At 35.2% G+C, this 23,988-nt stretch overlaps 1 protein-coding gene across 3 annotated transcripts in view; it reads left to right on the plus strand.

The window, feature by feature from the left end:
* LOC139686984 (histone acetyltransferase KAT6A-like) overlaps window positions 1-23,988 on the plus strand; it is a 161,454-nt gene that overhangs the window by 129,011 nt on the left and 8,455 nt on the right. For all 3 annotated transcript variants that reach the window (XM_071584035.1, XM_071584036.1, XM_071584037.1), the window contains one exon: window positions 23,172-23,897. In XM_071584035.1, coding sequence (XP_071440136.1) covers window positions 23,172-23,897 — 726 coding nt within the window. The remainder of the gene's footprint in view (window positions 1-23,171; window positions 23,898-23,988) is intronic.

Below are 23,988 nucleotides of genomic sequence, written 5' to 3' on the forward strand. Positions count from 1 at the left end.
AACTTCCAAGTGGGATGTGGTAGTGCAGTGGGTTGAGCACTGCACTATTGACTGGATGGCCTGGGTTCGATTCCTGGGGATGGCTCTGGGCACACACTGCAGAAGCTGTGTGTTTCTTCAGGTACCAGAGTTGCCTTGGAAACCATAGGCAGCACAGTGAAAGGGATTGGTCTTCCTACCCTGATGTGTGGAAATCACACTTAAGGTTTATTATTATGTGAGCTCTAACATCAGCTGTTGGTAAATCACGCGACATGAGATTGTATCTTATCTTTCAGGATAAAGAGGTTCAGCTTTCTTTCCCAAATTTGGGAAGATATATCAGTTCACATATCTAAGATCGTAATCTAAAACTTTTGAGCTGAATTCAGTTATCAGGTATCAATTTGGTTCTGTCATGCTGAGATAACATTTTAATGCTAAAATCCCCTTTAACTATCATTCCATAATACGGAAGAACTATGGAACACAACATTGACGCATTGTATCTTGGATGAAATGCTGGAGTGTCTTCGGGTTTAATTTTTTGTTTACATCCGATGTTTTATATCTTCCAGGTATATTTTCTAAGCAACACTAATGTTGGTCTTTGTTATTTATTAATGACTTACCATTTAAAAAATGCAAGAAATTATCTTAAGTGGTTTTTAAAAGAGGAAATGTTAGGAAATATTATGGAGAGAGAAAACAAATCTTGATTAGCTGTTGATTTTATGACTTCCATGCCATAACGCTTAAACATGAGGCACAGTTTAACACTCAACGATATGTTTTGATGCTTGTTTGTTGTGCCAAAGTCGCACCTGTCTTAGCATCAATGTTCCAAACATGATATGCAAACTACCAGGGAATCCCAGGAACGGAGTCAGTTTTGTTTTTTTTTGCATCCATTTTGCTCATGCACAGTTATGGATAAAATAAAATAAGTTCATCATAAAAAGTTGAACTCTGTTCATTTACATGAGTCTCTGTGAATCTAATGATTCATAGACTGCTCCATCCCACACATTCGAATGAATGGGTTAACTGATGGGAGAAACATTAATCTGAGCCAGAAATACAGTCTTCAACTTTTGTGTACCCATAATCCTAGAAATGTGTAACTCAAAATATGCGTGATCAACTGTTATATAATGATGTTATTGGCATTAACTGTAAATTTGCCTCTTAATCTTTCTTCTAAATCCAATCCCTGATATTACACGATGCAGTAAATGAACTCCTTGAAGATGTTGGTTCTCCAATCATATTTTGGGATGTTAGAGGTCTTTGTTATTTTTTTTATACTCATACTTGTGATAACATTCCAGTGATTTGTCCCTAACTCTGAAAGTGATTCCGTCATTGATTGCATCATCTAATAAAACCAGTTAACTGAAGGTCCGAGTAAACCTCAAAAGTAGCAGACGATAGCAAATAAAATAGTTTTATTTGATAACTAAAAATTTAAAAAAATATATTTTTAGTGGGGTATTTTAGTGCAGTGAAGTTAATTGAATAATGTGTAGTTAATAAGTGTGTTTATACTTCAAAAATTCCAATAAATTGTCTTTCAATTTGAGTGATACCATGGAAGAACAGCAGGAAGGTTCACTCCCATAAAACCCTTTAGTATATGTTTCTGGAATGGCAAGGCCTTACTCACTCGAGGGAATAGGATCTTGAATTCCAATATAGCCACTGTCAGGGTGGGTATTCAAATCACTCTACCATGACCTTCAAAGAATCCATTAAATACACATTCCACTTTTCTCGGAAACATTGAAAGGGAACAAAAAACCAGTTCAATCTTTGGGGAACAACGACATCTATAGTATATTTACATTATTTAAAATCACCCATTTATTGGGAAATTAGAACCCGTTAATTGAAAAAAGATTTCTCAAGTACCATGTACCAGGTATTACTAAGCATGTTAACACAAAATAAATGTGACAGGCATTAACACTGTCAACCTAAGTTGAAATTGAATAGCAATAACTTCTATTGAAAAACAAATCATGTATAAAAAAGTAATAGATGGCTGCAGTATCAGTCAATGAAATAACTTATCTGTTGCTCTTAAAGCATGAATAAATAATCCTTGGATGAGAAGCCTATGGCATAAATGAAAATGTGATGGACTTGATTGAAGAATTTTTAATGGTTGGGTGCAAATAGTAGTCATAGATAATGTTGGCTCAGATGTGCTAGAAGTCACTTCAGGTGTTCCTCAGGGAAGTGTCATCTGACCTCTTCTATTCTGTCTTTATGTTAATGGCACTAACTCCATGATTAATAGTAAGATATATTTATTTGTTAATGAATCAGTGGTTTACAGAGGTATCTGTAATCCTGAGGATAAAGGAGCTTTAGAAGATGACCGGAAAGGTATGCATGGCTGGTGCAATATTTGTCAATTCAAATTAAACTTTTAAAAAAACTGCATAGTAATGAATTTATGGAAAAAGAGCATTACCCTAAAAAAAAACTGCATAGTAATGAATTTATGGAAAAAGAGCATTACCCTCCCAAACACCTAGTGCATCGCAAACACCGAAATGGAATGTGTTGGCTCGATTATATACTTAAGTGTTATTGATACTCATAACCTCTCCTGGGTGAAACACACGGGGAATATGTGGACAAGCTAACAAAAAACAAGTATTTTTTAGGATAGTATTGGGTAAATGTGATGAAAAGATCAAAGAGAAATGTTATCTTTTGCTGTTTAGGCCTCATTTAGAATATGCTGCAAATGTATGGTATCCTCATGTAATTGGATTGATTGCCAAATTTGATCATGCGCAGTATCAAGGAGCCAGATTTGTAAAACATTGTTGTGACAAGCTGAGTAGTATATCAAAATTATTCTAGGAGCTAGTTTGGGAATCACGCACAGAGCGAAGGTTAAATTACAGATTAAATTGTTTGCATAATTGGAAGGATGTCTCTCTATCATTGATGCTGAAAATTTATTGTTACGCCCATCATACTATGATAAGCAAGGTCAGGTCAATAAAGTTAGAGAGGTGAAGTGTAGAACAGATAGATTTAAATGTCATTTTCCCACAAATGATAAAGACTCGAAATATAGTTGTCCAACCGAGCTAGGAGGGAAGAATATTTTGGGCCAAAAGTAGGCAGGTTTGTAATCATCCCCTGCCACCCATCCCAGGAGTGGCTTGCAGGTTATGTAAATAAATCACAATTAAAAAAATTAAAATAAAATTAATTTGATTACCATTGTTCATGAATTATCTCTTTGAAGATGACCTCTCAAAGATCCCCTGAATTATTATTCATTTTATGCGGAATGCATCTCAAGCCACAACTTCAGTAAAAAAGAATATTCTCCTGAGTTGGCACTGAGACCCTTCACAACATTGAGATCAGAACCCACGACAGTCATTTTCCACTTCCTTGTCTATTAAAATTTTATGAACCTAACCAAAGAATGAGAGCTTCATTTGCCAAGTTCTGTGAGTCTAGGAAACAAGTGTTTTTACCAAAAGGATGTGATCCTTGGGAAGGGGCAATCACCATAATGAATGAAGTAAAATTTTTCATACTTTTGCAAATGAAATAGCTTGTATAATTGGCATTTCCAATCCCCAACTACCCTCCTCTAGGCTAACAAGCAAATGTTTTCATCTGATCATTATCCAATGATAGATATTTGGTTTTCAACAGCTTTTTTACTGAAGCCCCATCAAAATAAATTTAGACATTATTATAATATGGAAGAGGTTTTGATTATCTCATAGCTGATGTGCTACTCAGAACTGCCCCTTATCCTTGATCAGACAGGAGCATAAAGCATGTGTGGAAAGCAAATACCATTATAACCAAATTTCCTGGAATAGTACCACACACAAATTGCCAAGAAAGAGTTTTTATTCGCATCCTTGATTATGTGCATATTGAGTCTATTGACTCCAGTCAGGTAGGATATACCACGCAAGTTGATGGCATTGATGTGTAATCTTATTACTATTATTTACCAATAAAATTTATTTACCCATAAAAAATAGGAAAAGTGACTGCTTGGTTGAACAAATTCAAATGCGTCCTCAGATGTTAGGGACATATTTTCACTCAAAATGTGCAAGGTTAATCAAACTAATTCAAACGCAATTACAAATGCTGAATGCGGAAAAAAAAGCTTTATTCCCCAAAAAAAACCAACCTTCCCATTCCCCAACTTGATTTCTAATTGGTCCCTTGGCCCCATGTGACTCCCTCAGTGGTATGCATAGGAAGTGGTCATAACCTACCAAGTGCAAGGCATGGCGCTAACTAGAGGCAAGACAGGGCCTGTGTACTGTCTGTTTCAGAAACCCTACCCCTCTATTGGTAATTGAGGGAGAGGGAGCCGTCCTATTATTCTTCCATGGCGATCCGATACACTTGGGGAGGTGTGTGTCCGTCTGGGGCCTTCTCTACAGCTAAGGGCTAACATGATATTCTCTGTGTTCATAAGAGCTTTGCCCTTGAATCAGGACTGCTAAAGATATGAGGAAATGAGAAAGCTATTCCTTAAGTTTCTTTTCCAATGTGCTTTCTTATTGTGATGGTGATCTATCTCAATATGTACATTCAGCTATCATTTTAGCTTTGCATATCATTTTAACAGTTGTAGCAATATTGTTACAACTGTTAAAATGATATGCATAACTTCTCTAAGGGAGCCAAGCATCTATGAATAATGCATGTTTTTGAAAGCATTCTAAAAATCAGATGCATCGTTTATGAATGGTTGTTTGGGGCAGGGAGCAGTTGCCTCCTCTCGAGTCCTTACACATGCAACAGAAACAGAAAAATGTAGGCAAATAATTGAATTTTGATGGCAGGTGGAAAATTCCCACTCTTAATTTCCTTTTAGCCAAAGTTTGAAAATGGACCATTACCAAGGGTGCATATGATACAATGAGATCCAAAATTAATTAGTAATATTTCTGCTAACTATAGGGACAAAGGCTATTTCCATTTTCCACTTTACAAATGGTTTTTCCAGACTAGTTTAGATGCACTAAATCATTTACAAGTGCATTTTCAAGTGGATTTTTACTATAATCGATGGTTTCAGGCATTATTTTATGGAATCGGTTCATTCTTAAGCGGATAAAATAATACTTTGTAATTCCACAGATTTATTTCACAAACACACGACCCGGGTTTCGACGTACAACGTCATCTTCAGGTTAGAATCATCTTACAAAGTATTATTTTATCCGCTTGGATTTTTACTTGAAAATGATGCAAGGCATCAAAACTAGTCGGGAAAAATTTTTATTGAGCGGAAAATGGTGATAGTTTTCGTCTCTATTATTATGGAACATTTCTGCCGCATCACGCCTTAATCTGTAATTTATAATTTTTCTACTTTTTATTAACAAAAGTTTCATAATAATATCTAGAAGACATACGAGGGTCATCCGGAAAGTAGTACCCGTTCGTGAAATAAAGACACAAAAGTAAATATTAACAAACATAAAAAATTTTATTTGAAAGAGGATACTTTAAACTACTTCTCAACATAATCTCCAAGCAAATTAAGGCATTTGTCATAACGTGTGACAAGTTTCTGTATTCCTGCTGCATAGTCCTTCGCCGCCAGCTCATTGAGATACGCGAGGGACCCATCTTGCACAAATTTTTGCATAATGCAGATGGTGTTTAACAATTTCATGAACAATTGTTCGAGAAACATTGGGAAAATGCTCACAGATGTCATCAATTGCGACGCGCCGATCGTTCCTCACGAATTCGTCAACTGAGCTCACCAGTTGGTCTGTAATGACAGACGGTCTCCCCGAACGCTCATCGTCGTGTGTGTTCCCCCTCCCCATGTTGAAGTTGCGACACCACCGCCGAACAGACGACTCGTCCATTACATTGTCTCCATACACCTCCTTTAATTGGCGATGAATATCACATGGGCGAACGTTTCTTGCATTGAGGAATTTAATCACTGCCCTCACTTCACAACTGGCGGCGTTCTCAATTTTTTTAAACATTGTAAACAATCACAGAAACAACACAGGCAATGCTAGCGTCACGCAACTTGGCTCAGAGAAGGCAGACAAGCCACTGAAGCTATCTGACCTCGTCCAGCGGCTACTCGCGTCGTCAGCACTTCATGCGGCACGAACGGGTACTACTTTCCGGATGACCCTCGTATTACAACCAATGTCTTGCATTGAACTCTTGGGTCATTGGCTATGTTAGTGAGTAAAAACAGTTTACAGGGAAGTATGAAAAGTGCTATATTATACATGTGTCCTCATTCAGGGATGTTTGTGGAAAGCCAAAGTAAGATTAAATATTTCATGTTTTGAACTGGGAAAAGGCAACCAAGAAACAAACTAAAATATTTTTTTTCCATTTTCCATGTTTATAAACCATGGGTGTGGATTCTATGTGAGTAAATACTGTAATTATTCTCTTATTTGATTAATACGTACAAAGGGATATTTGTATTGTGTTGAAGATGCGACAAAGCAATGACCGCTGGCTTTTCCCTGGCCTAGTCAACATCCAATTTAAGAGCAACTCAATCTATCTCATGAAATTACTAAGTGGAATGATTCTCTAGTGCATCAATTTGGCTTAGAATTAGGAAATTTCGGCGTGGAAGGAAAGAGCTTAATTAACAAAGTATTTACACATATTTTTATGCTGAATGTTTGATAGAAAAGTATTGACATCAATTAAATGTGCTCACCTCTTGTATTGGAGTTGGTAGGAAAAACGGGTTTACAATTTCAACTTTTACTGTTGTTTACGAGTGACAGCGGAATAATTTTCTTAATGGTCAAAATTTTACATTTTTAATTTTGAACTATCATTTTTCATATTTACTGAGTCTCTAAAATTGTATTGGAATTCTTTATAGGGATATGTATTAGTTTTAAATAATTCTTCAATTCAGCCTCTAAATGATGACTGTAATTGTACACAAATCTTATAATTTTTTAATTATTGCACCGCCATAAAATGTATTCTTGACCAAAGTAAAGCACTATTAAGTACAAAAGTCACCAATAATGGGTATGATTCCTCAATGTAAGGAATATGATAGTAATGTTTTCTTTATTGAGCCTGAGGAGTGGAATCAATTGCTTTAATGAGATGGCATAGATATTTGCACTATCAGTGTGAATCTTGATTCCAGCAGTCAATGCAGCTTTTTCTCTTAAGCTCTTTTCTGGAGACTGTCTGCCTGAATGTATGTCGAGGTGTTTCTCTTCTCATTATTTATATTAAATAAATAACACATCAGCTTAAATTCAAGCCTTGAGACAAAATACTTCCGTTTCTTAGGGATATGCAATTTATAATGAAGAATATTAATTTTTATTATTTTTCAATTCATTTTGAATGAATTTTGCATAAGTTTTGTCTGAAAATTGCAGGTATTTCACTTTAACAAATTCAAGCCTAGCTAATGCAAATGAATTTCATATTTTCATTGAAGATGGGACCCAATTCATTTCCACAATTTTTTTTAGAATTGCATCCCATAACGTTATGTCCACCCCTAATATTCTTTCATGGCAGGAGTAGCTCAAATTAGCATGTGCATTCCATCTGGTAATTATAAGAATCTTTGGTTCCAGCCTCCATATTTTCACTTTTGCAAAACCTCCAGTTTTGCACTCATATTCCGTGTGTGTCAGTTTCTTCACAAATCAGTAAAGGGGAATATTGTCATTATTTTTAGATGCATATTGCTTTGAGGAGCGATTCCTTCTGGGGTAAAAAGCTAATAATTGCTCTGAAACTTTATTATTTTAGTTTTTTGTAGTTAGAAATGTGGCCAAATTTCAACAACAACAAGGATAGTTCCCTGCTAAAAGCTTAGGGCTTATTGTGCTTTTTAGTATGAATAAATTGAAACACTAAGAAGTTTTAACTCATGATTTTGACTGGTGATTTGAAATTGTGTTGTTTATTCAAAAAATTTCCCAAAGGCATTGCTTGTCATTTACTATTTGTGTAGTGCAAAGTTATGTACATGGATGAAGGAACCTTGTGTGTATTATGAAAGTATGGTGCTTCTGCTATTAATTTATTGTATAAATTTAGTCCTCAAAACACTCTACTTCCCTTTGCTAAATCCATATTCAACATGGAATAGTGTTGGATCTGATACAAATGATTGCAACAATTTAAGCTGAACTCTGTTACCCTGTGCTGAACACGTAACTTGCCGTCCAAGTGCTAAAATTTTACTCTCGATAGAGGGAGGAATAGAAAAATAAAAAGAAATTGAAAAAAGATTTTCAATCCCTCCTTCAGGAACATTGTTTTTACCGATTTAATAGATTTTCAAATTCATAAATGGCTCTTTTTTCTAAATGATCATAGGAGCAAGTGGTTCCTTCCTTAATAGAGTGAAAACATTGATTGCTTACCTGCGAGATCATTTTCCTACTTTTTACATTGTAGATTAAATAGAATTGAAATTTCACTGGTCAAATTTAGAATTGTATTATATTTTAAATCAAGTTCATTAATTTCAAATTTGAATATTTAGAAGTCCCAAATTTTCAGTCCCTTGTGTTTGGCCTATTTCGATTACAACTACTAGTTTTTTTACTGTTTTGTGCATAGTTCTGGCTGGTCACTCATTGGCACTTTAGTTTGTGATGTGTGTTAGCATGGTTTGAGAAGTACTCAAAAAAGAAAATCCTAAATTTTTTGCTTGAAGTCAGTTTTTTTTTTGCCATTGTAGTCTGGTGCATTAACGATGCATAGTTTGACCCTTTTCTAAATAATCAATTAAGATTATTGAACTTTGACTATTGACTATTGATCCGTTTAACTATGTGAATCTAATTTTGAGTAGAAGACGTCTAGTCATACTGAGACTCAGGGCTTCTTTTATTGATTTTGCTATGCCACTAGGCTACAAAATTGAAAGCCCTTGGCAAATGTTGGCATCTCTAAGAAATGTTGTTTATAAAATGAAAGGATTCCTTTTAAGCATGCCCAGCAAAGTAAAAGTTAATATTTAACCAAAGTTAGCGAATGTCATAAGAACACATGGTTCATTTTAATTTTTTTTACTACTCTTTACATGCTCCTCAGTAATTAGGGCCGACAAAATCATCTCAGGTGTGTGGCCATATTTTTCCTGTGTAGTTTTTTAAATAATGCTCATGATCATGTTTTCTAACGAGAGTACAAACTGATGCAAAGAAACCATATCAGATTTGTAATGTCAACACTCGCATTGACTGCTGAGTACACCTAAAGGGGTATGTGCAATGGTATGCTGACCTTTGAACTAGTCCCCCAAATTTCAAATCTTTTAAAGTTACCAGTGTCTAGTCTTTCTGCAATATGTAGTGCATTTTCTTTCCATGGAACTCCACTAGGGGATAGATAAATGAAGGCTATGGCATATAAGAAACAATTTCTCAAAATATCCTCACTGGTCCCATACTTGGTAAATTATATACATCAGTGGCTTTTTTATCTATGGGATCAGGCTACATTTTTCTATTATTTTCTGGAACCATATGCAATATTACAGGGCTAATGAGAGTCATCTGCAAAATTTGATTTACTTTATTTTTCTTTTTAATTGCTATTTTGCCTTCTATTTCTCACTCTTGTTTTATAATTATTATTGTCTTGTCTGTATTCAGCCTCACATGGTCAGGTACAAGATATTGGGGAAAAGATTTAAGGGAAGGAAGGAGGGAAATATTGGAGTAAAAGAGAATTGATTTGTGTAGAAATGAAAAGTTGCAACAAAGGAGAAGGAATAAATGGAGAAATAAAGGGTAGAGAAAACAATAGAGAGATAAGGAAATAAAACGTAAAATGGTTGACAATCTTAAAAACATTTCTCATGGAAAAGGCAAACCACTAAAGCCCGCATGAGGTGCTTTTACCAGCTGATAAAAGCACTACGATTGTGATAACGTTTAAAGCATGAAATGGGAACACATCATTTGTTATCTTTAAATCTTATTATCATTATCGTTATTACAATCTTTGGTGCCTCTTTAAATTTATAATAAAAATGTTAAGATATCATCAAAAAATAGCTACACATTTAACTATAGAAGTTTTAAAATAACTCAGTTGAATGCAAAATGCTTTGGTTATTTTTTTTGAATCCTTGAGTTAAAAAAATAAAACAGCGGATGTAAACATCTTAAGATACATATGCCACCATAATGTAGTTTAATCTGTGTGCCTATACTATTTCATGGTTTTAAGACAAAAGATAATTATTACTCTTTGCCAAGTGTGCACCCAGTGGAATAATGCCACTGAATAAGTTTTACTTTGATCCTGCGCCTTTTATCCTATGCCAACGGATGCCCACTCCTTGAAGGCAAAGATTAGAATGCAGCATCTTTCGCATTCACTCATTTTCAACAGGGTGTACGTTTTTTGTTTTAGTGCAAATACGTGCAATGTGGATTAAGCTAATCATATGAGTAGGGATGTTAATAGATTACAGCACCTTCATGCTTTGACGCTCCACCTACCCTTCACCTTTGAGAGTCCTTCCTTCTATTCCCTCTTTCCTTTTGCTAAGGTACTGATGGACATTGCCCTTACACAGGAAGAGATTGTCACTTGAATTCTGAATTAGAGTATTTTCATTAATTCTTTTAATTTACAATTTATAGAAATCGTCACAGTCAACTGCTCCAATTCTTTCTTGGCACTCCATTTGTCTGAAAAATACTTCTACTTCTATTGTTGAGCCATTTGGTTGTTAATTTCAGTAACTATAATTTTTCACATTGTATGTGATGATGCCTGTGATCTTGGTGAATGTAATGTGGCACTTACCTTAGTTGGAAAGTAGTGATAAAGTAAAAGTATAAGAAGATCCCAATTGACAGAAAACTTCACGAAAGCAACTCCTTGAGCATAAACAAATATAATTTTTAAGGAATATTTATTCAAGTAAAACAGAAGAATTTAAGGCTCCGTGAGACTCCTTAGGGAATAAATCACTGCATTTTCTCAGAATGCATAAATACATTGAATCAACTTGTATTTATTTCTATGTTATTACTGTTATAGGAAACTGGGTTAGCAATTGAAATAATTGGTTCGTCTGCTGTTGGCTTATTTTAAAATTTTACCTGAAATGTATATGTTATTCTTTAATGATAGGTTTTTCAAATTGTGACACAGTGAAAAAAAATTGAAGTATCATTCAAAGCCGTCTGTAATGTGATATAACTTTATACCAGACAAGGTGTGTATTGTCGACCTAATTTCTGTTTGTATATTCCATGTATTTTCACTTGAGCAATTTTATGAACTCTTGGTGCATGAGTGCATAATTGTGATATGATATGCAAAGTGACTAACTTACAATTAAATCAGAATTGCAAGAAATATTTTGTCACTAAGGTAGGAACAAACTTGATTGGTCATCGTAATCATCCTTCATCATCATGACAAAATCAAGTCACAGTGAAGCCTCATCATTTCCATTCCACTTATTTTCCAGTGTCATGAAATTCAAAGTTAATTGCAGTTCTTGGCAAAAAGCATAGGAATTTGCATGCATTTTTGCTCAGATGAATTTCATGGCATTGATACAAGCATATCATTTATTTGAAAACACTTCCAAAGATATTGTATACCTTTTTTGTGTGTGCATACTGCAAAGTTGCGTGCATGCATTGCAAAAGCATTGTTTCTGCCACTCATTTCTTTGAGAAATAGTCCATTGTCCCCAGAACACACAAGTTCATTTTGCTGAGTCAGCTGTCAATGTGAAATACTGGATATATTGCAAATAGATAACAACCTCTTAACCTTGAGTTACGAAGCTTATTATGAATTTTTGTTTACGCTCTTTATGTGTAATGGCACTGTTTCTCCAACTTAGTGCAGGCTTTGTCCCTGAAGGTAGGTATGAGAGACATCCTAGCCAGAGACATGTTGATCATATAACTGATAGTCTGATTGGAAGCATTTTAATCTCTCCACTCAATTTTTTTGTGCAATCATTGAGTTAGTTTGCCAATAGAGAACTCAAAGTCACTATGCCATTTAAGCATATCTCTTGGAGGAGGATGGTGGAGACCAAATTAGCAGCCTCATGAGTTGGCAGGCCAGAAAGTGGAGGTTATGATCACACTCAGAAGAGGAGTGAATGATGGAAAATATTTTACATGTCAGGAGCCCACTCACATCTTGAAGCCCTTTTGAGACACCAGCAGTAAAGCTTCCAATTTGGTGATTGTTTTCGCCTAGAGTTAGCCTAGTTATCTCTCCTGAATGAGTGGATGGGAAGAGGAGAACTACAATGACCAGTGTATCCTGAGGTTGACTCCTAACATTCTCTCATTTCTAACATTGAATGATAAAATGCTCATTGCATCACCAGAAGAGCTAGCACACATTCCAGACAGCTAAATAAATACTGCTCAAAATCTAAACGCCCCATGCTCATGGCAGTCATTTCTAATTTTCAGGAAACTCTGAAAGCTGAAGTCCAATTGAAATGTAAACTCATTCTACAAAAATAATATATCACTTCATCCATACTTTCCTACCTGAGATCTCAGTCAGCAGTTTATGTTGAAATACATGTAAACTTTGAAGTTGTAGCTAAAGAATATGAAGTTGTTGGCAAGCTTAAAATGACAGTGATATCAAAATTAGTTTATTTGTTTACTTTATGGGTGGTATTATGCATAAGAGGTACTTTTTTCATTTTAATTTTTTATAGAGTCATTGCAATCATCGTAAAATTGAGTACCGCAATATTTCATAGAAAAAACCATTAACATAGGAAAATGTATTCAAAATTCCAAAGAAGAAATAATGATATAAATTTGGGCAAATGCAAAATGTAGTGAACCCTGACCAATCTGGACTATTTGGGACTAGAGGACTGGATTAAGTGAAGTGCGGATTAACTGGAAATTTGATACATGAAGCCCCGCAGAGTATTGTTTTACCACTGATTTGTGTGTGCTAAATCTCCAATGACTTAATATGGTGAACAGGAGGCCTCAAGTGTAATAACATTTTACTTAAAGTTGACAAAGTACTATTTGAATGAAATACATTGCAGAATATCATCAAATTAGTTCAAATATTCTTTAATTACCAGTGATGATGTGATATTAGCTACTTAATCAATAATATTGTCTTATTTATTTGGTCTATTATTCGTTTTCTAAATTTTATTAGTGTTGACACAGTGCTTAGTTAACCCTGTGCGTAAATTATATCACCTACAGAAGAAACATGCTTACATGTATAACTCACTCATCTCTCTGAAACATTGAGGATATTACAGCTGATGGTTTTCTATGTGACGTCATGATATAAGTAATGGCAATTGATTTCCTGCTATATTTATAAGAAAGGATTAGGATTTTATGTACCAATGAATTTGACCAAGTTAACAGCTGTTGAAAAATGAATTACACTGTGACAACCTTTGTTTCCATTCTCATAGCCATTATAGTTGACTAAAATTATTAAAAATTTCATGGTGTGAGTTAAAATAATGCATATTAACACACTGAAATGATTGATGGATTATTTTCTGATGGATTTCTAGCCCTATGTAACAATGTTATCAAAGTTCAAAAGGTTAACTCAGATGTCACTATCCGTAAATGAATTTTATCACCCCCTAAAGTGTACTAAACGTTTTGAGGACAAAATGGATTACCTAAGCTGCTTAAAGAATTAATTCAAAGAAAAATCTACAGCCGCATTTGGAAAAGAATTAAATGTTATTAAATCACACTTAACAATCCTGGGTCAATTTTTTTCATTTTTGAAATGTGTGATAATATCCAGGCTCTTCTGGAACTTTAACATTGGAAATTGATTTTTTCATTACAATTTTTATAATTTTACGTGCTCGAGTAATAATCAATAATCTCGGAAACAATCAAGCAAATGCAGCACTAGTGGAATAATGAACTCTGAATTCACAAAGTAGCCACCTGAGGGGGTTTAGGGCATTTTATCTCTCTTAACTAAATTTTTATCTGCTGCACTGTGATGGAATATTATGGAAAGGCCACTTGGAAGGAAATGCCCATGATAGCTGTGAATGTGCCGGGATGGAATATACTTCACTTACCTGGAGGGCAAATGAAAATATTCTCAGTTTAACTCCATTGTAATATTTTACAGAATTTGAAATGTAGCAACTCAAGATCACATTTACAAATTTTAGGTGAAATTGAACTATGCAAACAGAATAGATATGTTGGTGCTATCAGTATCATTTATGTGCTCTTCACAAATCAATTTAATTTATTATGTTACGCCATATAATTATTTTATGCACTACATATGTAAGTATATAATAATATACACATTTTCCAGCGGTGCCCTATTTTTTATACCTTCCAAATAGTAGTTGACGTCTTTCTTCACAAACTAGGCGTTGGCATATGAGTCTAGGGTCTTCCGATAAAAATCTCTGCCATACAAGTAAAATTTTAAGGTTAGGAAACAGAAAAAAGTCACTGTGGGCCAGATCTGGTGAATACGGTGAGTGGTCAATCAATTCAAAGTGCAATTCGTGAATTTTAGTCGTGTTGACCACCGAAGTGTTAGTAGGGACATTTTCCATTAGAAAAACACTTCTTCTTCAAATGAAGTCGTTTTTGTTTTGCAATTTCTGCCTTCAGTTTGTCAAGTAATGATGCATAATACTCTTCCATAGTTGTTTTACCTATTTGAAGGTAATTGATGAACTCAATTACGTGATTATCCAAAAAAACAGGCACCACCTTCCCTACCAATGTAACCATCATTGCCTTTTTTGAGCAGGTTCACCCTGTGCAGTCCACTGTTCCCACTGTTCTTTTGCCTCAGGAGTGTAGTGGTAGATCCAAGGTTCCTCTGCAGTTATGAACCAACTCAAAAAATCTGACTCGCTTCAGTTAAACTGCACCAACATGGACTTGAAAATCTCATGTAAATATGTTTTTGGTCCAAAATGAGCGAACACTGCAGTTGAGGTACACATTATCCAAGTAATCTTTGATGTGCTTAGACATATTGCCTTTCAAAAACAAATATGTAATGACAGCTCAATGCACAGTTCCCTTTTCCGAAAAAACCCTAATAATGATTCGCTCCAATGATTTTCCAACAACTGAGGGTCCAAAATGGATAAAATTTGGTGAGTTCCTTTTCACGCATGTGCAAACATATTCCCCAACTTTAGTTGAAGAGTGCCTCCATTTTCAAGTTAAGGTCGGAAAGTTTTCAAATGGCTAACATACTACCTTGATCAAAAAGTTCCCGGAATAACCACCGTGTGGCGCTCCCATCGTTCCGATTTGAGTTCTGTTTTTTTTGTTAAATTGGTACATCTGTTGTTGATATTCCCTTTAAATCTTAGTGTCATAACTTGACATTTGCAAAAGTTACGTAGCCAAGAGTACATCTATCTCTGTGTGTGTTGGCGATTTTTTACAATTGCAGAAATGGATTTAAATTTGCAACAACGAACTTGTATTAAATTTTGCGTAAAAAACGGATTTAGTGGCGCACGGACGTTGGAAATGTTGGAAAAGTGTTTCGGCAACGATTCTCCCAAAAAAACGGTCGTTTACCAGTGGCACGAGCGGTTCAGAAGTGGTCGTGAGTCAATCGAAGATGATGAACGCAGTGGCAGACCATCGACATCGAAAGTCGGTGAAAAAATTGATAAAGTAAAAGAAATGTTGGTCAATAACCGCAAATTAACCATCAGAGAAATAGCGGAGGACTTGAACATTGCCTATGGATCCGCCCAAGACATTGTGGTTAATGATTTGGGTTTCCGTCGTGTAGCAGCAAAAAGACCTCAATTTCATGCAAAAAAGAGACCGTGTTGACGTCGCAAAAGACATGATTTGCGAGGCTGAATCCGATCCCACATTCATCAAAAGGATCATTACTGGAGACGAGACGTGGGTTTATGAGTACGACACGCAATCCAGACATCAGGCAAGTGAATGGCGTTCACCAAATGAGCCGAGACCAAAAAAACCACGTCGTTTTCAGTCAAAAAAGAAGGCAATGCTGACGGTTTTCATGGATTACAACGGTGTAGTGCATCATGAATTTTTGCCAGAAGGCCAGACAGTAAACAAAGAGTATTATTTGGGCGTTATGAGACGTTTGCGTGAAGCAATTCGCCGAAAGAGACCAGAAATGTGGGCAGAAAACTCGTGGATTTTGCACCAATGATAACGCACCGTCGCACAGTGCTATCATTATTCGTAATTTTTTGACGAAAAATGCAACAAATACCATCCAACAGCCACCGAATTCACCTGATTTGGCTCCCTGTGACTTCTTTCTGTTCAATCGAGTTAAAAAACCATTACGGGGAACGCGTTTTAGCAGCCGAGAGGAAGTAATGGAAAAATCGCAGGAAGCACTGATGGACATACCGAAAACCGACCGTAACTTTTGCAAATGTCAAGTTATGACACTAAGATTTAAAGGGAATATCAACAACAGATGTACCAATTTAACAAAAAAAACAGAACTCAAATCGGAACGATGGGAGCGCCACACGGTGGTTATTCCGGGAACTTTTTGATCAAGGTGGTAGATCATTTGGCATATATCTATGGTTTACAATGAATAATTAAGAGCAAAAATTGCTGCCTGCCAAGGTGAATAATCTGGTAAAGAAGTCAAGTGATTGATTCACATGCCAAGATTTGTCTCATCACATTATTCTGTTGTCCAAATTAAGTGTAGCCATTATTTGAACTTAGTAATCAACAAGAAAGTTCAATCATGCATTCTGAATGAATAATCTTATGTCAGCATAGTTAGTCATAAAACGGTTTAAAAATGCAGAAGGTTTGGGAAATATTTCCTTTCTAGACTCTTATATCATGGAAGTAAACCTAGTCTTTTGAAGTACATAAATTTGTTCTGAATGTGTAAAAGACTTTTTCTCAATAGAAAACCATTTCAGTAAAGTGTACAGAAGAGCTTATAAGAATTGCCCACGTTCAGTCGCTAGTGCATCAGCATTTCCAATGTGTCTAAAGGAAGGTTTCACGAGTAAGCAGATATTTTTATAATCATTTTTGATTAAAGGGATATATTAAACCGAGAATGTGGAATTTGCTTCTGTTTTGAGAACTTAAGGAAATAAATTAGTGAAAGCTAAAGTTTAACAGGCATTTCCCCATTCCTTGTATGACAATTGTCTCCAAAGTGGTTGCTTCTTACTTCAAAGATTAAGTACACATTGAAGATTTATAAAAAGAGGAAATAGAAAGTCTCTTCACCTTCAACTTCTTCAGTCCATTAGAGTACTCTGTTTTGGATTATAGTATTTTATTAGATAATTTTGATGATATTTTTCCCTTATTAAATGCTTAAGTCTTCCATTCTGTTTTTAGTTTGACTCAAAACACTTTGTATTAAGTTCTCCATCAAAGTGCGATCAGAGGAAAATGAGACGCTTCTTTGCAAGGCATTTCCCACTGACTAGCAGCTGTCTATCCCCTTAATTTTGTTGGTGAATGCTCAGGACACTAGCCTCAGAGGTTAAGTGAGACTGAAGCATCAGAGATGACCACTGAAGTGATTTTTGCATTGGAAAATTCTTTTGGGGCACCTTGCCGAGCTGGTTTTGAAAGGGAGTGAACTAGCGGGTTTGAGCTCCAGGTCATGACTTGGCAATATTTTCAGCACACGCAACCTACACTAATGTAGAGAGAGCCAGGGTGCTTCGGTAAGGGAAGAACAATAAATGGCCTCTCCCTCTAATTGCAGCTGCGTGGACTTGATTTTACAGTGCCATAGGATGGGTATACATGCCAGCCTGTTGGTTGTACCAGGAAACAAAATGTGATTTCACTTATTTAAGTGCTAAAATGTTTTCACCCCTATCAAGTGTCCCGCAGTGGACACATTTTCTTTAGGCATACTTAGCTTCACAGGCAGCACCTAATGCCCTCATCAACGTATTAATGATAATCCCTCATCAGGACTGCCACACATTTCCAAATTCTTTTCTTCTCTGGCGTAGTTCTTAGCCTCACTGATAAATTTTTAAACTGTCATTTGTAATACTTCCAATTAAATTTTTAGCTCAAGAATTAGTTCCTTTAATTAACTTAGGAAAATTGCTGTATGCTCCACTATCACATTTGCTGCTCTTTTTGTGGGCCGGATTGGTGTCTATGTGGTTGGGTCATAAAAACCATGAGACATTTCACCATCTTGGATTTGTATAATAATAAATTTGTGTTTGAGCCATATTTAATCCCAGTTGGTAGTATTACCATATGAATCATATGTTACTTCTGCCATCTTTTCTTTCCTTCACACAATTGGTATTCAAAACATTATGTGTTCAATGTTTGTTGCTGCATATTAGGATTCATCATTTGACCTTGTGGAGCAAAGTTCAAAGGCAGTTGTGGTATTAAAAAGGTGTACTTGAGGTGGCTAGGAAAAAGCTCATCAGATCTTTACTAGATAGGTAAATCTTAAATGTATTAGTTGGAGTACAAGTGTCAATTATAAGAAACTTTTATATATTAAGTTTTAAAAATGCTCTATAAATTTTGTTTCCTGTGATTGGGTATTTGGGAAGGCAATACATGTCACTATAGTAACAATGGGTATATTTTTGGGCATTCTGATTGAAGTGATTGAGTGATGGGGAATGACATTGGGGGTTTTGGGAGGCAGGTGGGCAGACCGTGGTGCTATGTTCCTTTTATGTTGGTGGTGCTCTGCCCCCCAGCAAGCCTCCTGAGCTCTGTGAAGTGGGTTTCTCTCCCATTTTTCAAGCAAGGGAGGCATTATGCACAGTTGGGTATGATGGGAATCTCCCATTTATAGATAGGTATTTCCCTTTCATAGGGTTGAGGGCGATTACTTCAGAGCATTGAATTAATTTTGTAATCTCAGAAGATTAACTTAATTTTACAAAGCTATGTCCACCAAAAATTGGTCTGAATTTTAAAAAATCACAAATCTATGCTTACCTTCCTTGATCCTATATCCCAAATGTGATCGTTTCAACCAAGGTTTTAGCATTGCAACAATAGGTTTATGTGAAATGTTAGCGCCGTTTATTTTATACCAATAGGACTTTGTAGCAGAAATAAAGCTCACGGTTAGGCATTGTGCTTAAAAAAAATTGTACTACACATTATCCCTTATGCTAGGTACTAATTATTTCATGTTGATGATACAGTTTATAACTTTCTTGTTATATTTTATTTGAAAGGAGATTGTACCAAACAAATGGCCACCTGTCATGATAATGTGCAGTAAATATTATATTTGAGCTATTCTGTTAATCACACAAATATCGCTAAAATATTGTCACCCCTTTAAGCTTCCGCAGCATTTTGTGATCACCTCATTCCATCAGATGAAATCAGTACTAGCAATTTATTTTCCCAATATTTTTCATAAAGGGAATGAAGTTGAGGAGTAGTCAGTTAATTTGCAGTAACGTTATTTTAAAATGTCACTGTTTTAACCTTCCCCTTCACATTCACATGTACTGCCACACAATAGCTTGCTCTTTTCTGTCATCCGAAGCTCCTTGGAAATCAGTTCATCTGGTCATCTGAACTAATAATATTATTATTATTATTTGTTACCCTTTTTTATTAAAAGTCACACATTGACATTGTCTCTATTTCTAATGTAAAATTGGACCTATCTACCAATCTATCTAAATATATGCTATCAGCAAAGAAGTCTGCAAGATAATTGTTGTTACAACCTATGTTTTGACGAAGTTGGCATTAGTTCAGACCTGGAAAAATGGGGAAGATTTTATCATTTTTGCATAGAAACATGGTAAAATTTTACTTGGGCAAATGAATTTGGGCTGGGTTGCATTGTTGTTGCTACACTACTCATGAACTACTACACTCACTCATACCACTAGAAGTAATATTCAACCATGTGAAAATAATGGGAAGGAAAGAGAACATTTTCAGGATTCCGAAAATCATATGGCTGATATGATTTTCGGAATCCTGAAATTTAGTCAGTGCTAGAAACAATCAAGATTTTTTTAGTGTGGAAAACTATGCGGCACACAATTATTTGATGTGGGTTTTTAAACATTGTGTGGATATGATGTTACCTTCCCTGTAGTTCAAAGTGTAAATGTCATCTGCCTAATCAAGCACTCGTTTTATAGGTGGTGAATACATTGCCGTTTACAGAAATCTTCAAAGATAGAATAATGTAGTAAGTCAGGAATATGCATGCCTGTATATGTTTGAAAAAGTGTAACTGTTCACACAAGTGGCAAGAGATCTCCATTTTATTATCGGGGTAAACAAATGAGTAAAAGCAAATTTTCTCATTTACATATTTTTATTATTGCAGACCTGTAAAGATCCTTGAAACTGACAATTTTGTGTGGTGTGGTTGTCCAAAATATGCATTGAATATAAAATGAGAAAGGAGAGGATTTTCAATGAAAAATTAAACAATTACAAAATGCAATATCTTAATCATTTTAATAAATTGCCAATTTTAATTGTGTGCAGCATAGAGGAGCTAGATTTGTTAAACATTATTATGATAAACTTGGTAGCGAATCCAAAGTATTAGAGGAGCTAGGCTGGGAATCACACGCCAAGTAAAGGTTAAACTACAGATTAATACTCTTACATAAATGCGAAGGATCTCTCTTAAGCAATGATGTTGAAAATATTTTATTGCCTCGCATCATTTTGAGGCAAGCGAGATCATGTAAATAAAGTTAAAGAGAATATATGTAGCACAGATTGATTAAAGATGTCGTTTTTTCCTTAAACAATAAGGGATCAGAATTACATTCTGACCATGGTGGGGTCAAAATCAGGTAAAAATTAGTCTGGTTTATAATAACCCCTTGCCACACACCCTAGCAGTGGCTTGCAGGGTACAAAAATAACTAAATTATTGTTGAGGGTACTGAAATTTAATTTCCAGTTTTATATTATATACATTTCCCCACTGAAGGAATAATACGAAAGCTTCCATGTAAATTCTATTGTTTTAATTGTAACGAATGGCTTCATTTGTCCTTAAATTTCAAACGATTATTAGCCAGTCAGGTGATAATACAAACAATACATAAATACACATGAAAACAATATGTTGATATGCATATGATTCTATAAGAAACATCTCTATTGAAGTTTTGTTGCAGGAGTTGTGGCACCGGCATTGAATTTCAGAACCCACTAAAAATTCCATTATTGATGATCATGGTTGATATGCTGAAGTAAACAAGTAAATTTATTATATACATGTGTATAACTACCATTAAATGTGTTGAATTATACTTATTGCCATTCTAATTACTTTTTAGTATACATTTAACTAAAATTTATGAGTAATAATTATAATTAATTCCCTGGAATTAACTTTGCATTATTTAATAACTGCAAAAAAACTAGTGTCAATTGATGCAAAAGATGTCTCTAGCTACATCATAATTGCAGCCATGGTTTCCTCTTTGTGTTGTAATTCAAAACATCAGTGCTTAAAGTCTTAGTAACCCAATAAAAAAGTCTTGTAGATTCAGTGAATAGGGTAAGAGTTTTTGTAATTTACAGTAATAACCACATCTGGTCAAAATATTTTTATGTGAAACTAACCTTGTCAGCCTTAAAGAGATATTTGACAAAAAATATTGTAATTGGGCAGGACAAACCTAAGATGTTCAAATCCTTAGACCATATACTCAAGTACAGAACTCAACAGTTTTTCATTGCTTTCTTGTGGAAGCAATTCTGGATTTTTTCTGAGATATATTTAGAGCTTACTGCTATATTTCTGCAACCTTAGTAAACTGGCCCTGTTTCTGTTGTAATTTGTATTGAACATTTTAAAAATATGCACTGTGTTATCAGGGAAAATATGGAATCTTACAATATTAGTGAGACTATAATCTCTTTAATCCAGGTAGCATTTGCTGAGTAAATCACTCTAAATTGTTTAGGAGGGAGATCTATTAGATATCCCTTGTGAATTGCAACATTTGCATGTAAACAAGACAATGTTTATCAACTTATACGAGCTGATGTTTCATTCCCATTTATGTCATCTTCAAACAAATGTCCACACAAAAATAGCTTGTATATGATCAAATTTTTCATGATTGAAGTCTTTAATGTGTATTAATGCATATAATTTATTCATTTGTGTTGTACATTACCTATTAATCCCAAAACCATTCATTTTTAGATTCTCTTCAAGGTAATCTCTTGATTTAATGCCGTCATTTCGTTTTTATTCGGGTAATTTTTTGTTATTATATTCAATTAGTAAAGTTGTCTTTCATCATGAAAACTAGCTACAAAACATTATTAATGACTGTTGCCCAGTGCAGTGAAATGAAATGTACAGTGAAAATGGATAATTGCTAGGTGAATAGATTTCTATTTTGTCTTTTCTCGTTTAAGATATTTTGCTGGATTTCTTATTATTATTGAGAAAACTGGAATTTTTAATTCCATATTTTCTTGGCATATTGTTAAAAATTTAATGTTTTAAATATTAAAAAATTGCAGTAATTTTTATATTTCACTGTGTGTGCACTGCAGGAAACCATATTTATTAAAGACTTAGTGTAAAAACTTGGAGATTCAACATTCTTTGTGCTCCAAAGAATTGATACTTCTTAGAGGGAATGTATCCATGAACCCAGGTTGAACATATTAGAGATGAAGATGATATTATTTTACATAATTTGTAATTTGCAGTCATGAATACAATCTTCCAGGTCTAAAAATGGTAACAATCGACTAACTACTCAGACTTAGCAGACTCTATTCAATTTTTTTTAAATTCACGTTTTTTCATCAGGCATGAAGTAATTCAATCATTGCAATGTGAGGTTTAGCTGTATGGCTTTGTTCATTCTGAATTAATTTTTGTGCTTAATTGTGGTGAGGTACTTAAAAATGTTTCTTAATATTACATTAATAGAAGTAACTTGTGTGCAGATTAATTTAATAGATGACAAGCCTACTTTCCTACTCCACAGCATAATGCAGTTGGTAGAAAACATACATTTTTAAGAAAACTCTCTGCTATTGGTAAAATCTTATAAGATATTAATTTTCAATCGAATGAAATTTGACTAATTTTTATCCCGTCATTCAAAATTAGTTTGACCATGTATTTAAAGGTGCACAAAAATACACGTTTAAAATTTTCATTTGCAGGAAGTTTTGGAAGAGCATGTTGAGAAGGAGGATGTGGCAATTGAGGAGTCATCTGAATTAGTAAGCAGTCCTGTTATCGTCACCGACTATATTTCTGATAAGGTCGATGAAAACTGTGTAGAGGTGGTGTGTGGCATTACCGATGACCACGAATCCTTAAAAGTCGGCAAGGATGTGAAGGACTACACAAAGGAGGGTGTGAATGAATGTAGTGCTGATGGAAATGTGGCTGACACAAGTGACATTTTACTGGACTCGCTGAAAGTATCCGATGAGAAGAAGCCTCACAGAGATGTGTCCGTGGATGAGAAGGGTAGAACTAGCATCTCTGAGCTTTGTGACAAGCCCATTGATAAGATTGTGGACAAAAAATCGATGGGTGGTGAGGGTGAAGCAAGTATTTGTAATGGCTCTCCTGCAGCGTCACCGTCTGCCATACCAACATCCATCTCTTCCTCTCCTGCAATGGAGAAGGGTAGTAATCACCCAGTGCAGCTTACTGCCGGGATGCCTTCTCACCACCAGAGTGCTCACCTCTCTCCTCCGGTGCCCTTGACACATCAGCAGCCACATGCTATTGTCACTGACCATATTCAAGCTGAAAGTGATGTCACTGCTGCAGCTATTGCCGCAAATTACAGCAGCCTGGCAGTACTAGCATCTGCAGGGCACTGTGATACCAAAGGAATAGTTCCTGGTGGTGAATCTCCTTCCAGTCTTTCTGAGGTTAGTAAATTGATCTATTGTGTAAGGCTACGTACTGTGTCACTGTAATATGTTGTAGTATTGTCGGAATACACTTGAATGTTGCAAAGGA

The sequence above is a fragment of the Hetaerina americana genome, unplaced genomic scaffold (genome assembly GCF_022747635.1).
Source record: "Hetaerina americana unplaced genomic scaffold, ioHetAmer1.1.p SCAF_16, whole genome shotgun sequence".
NCBI classification, from domain to species: Eukaryota; Metazoa; Arthropoda; class Insecta; order Odonata; family Calopterygidae; genus Hetaerina; species Hetaerina americana.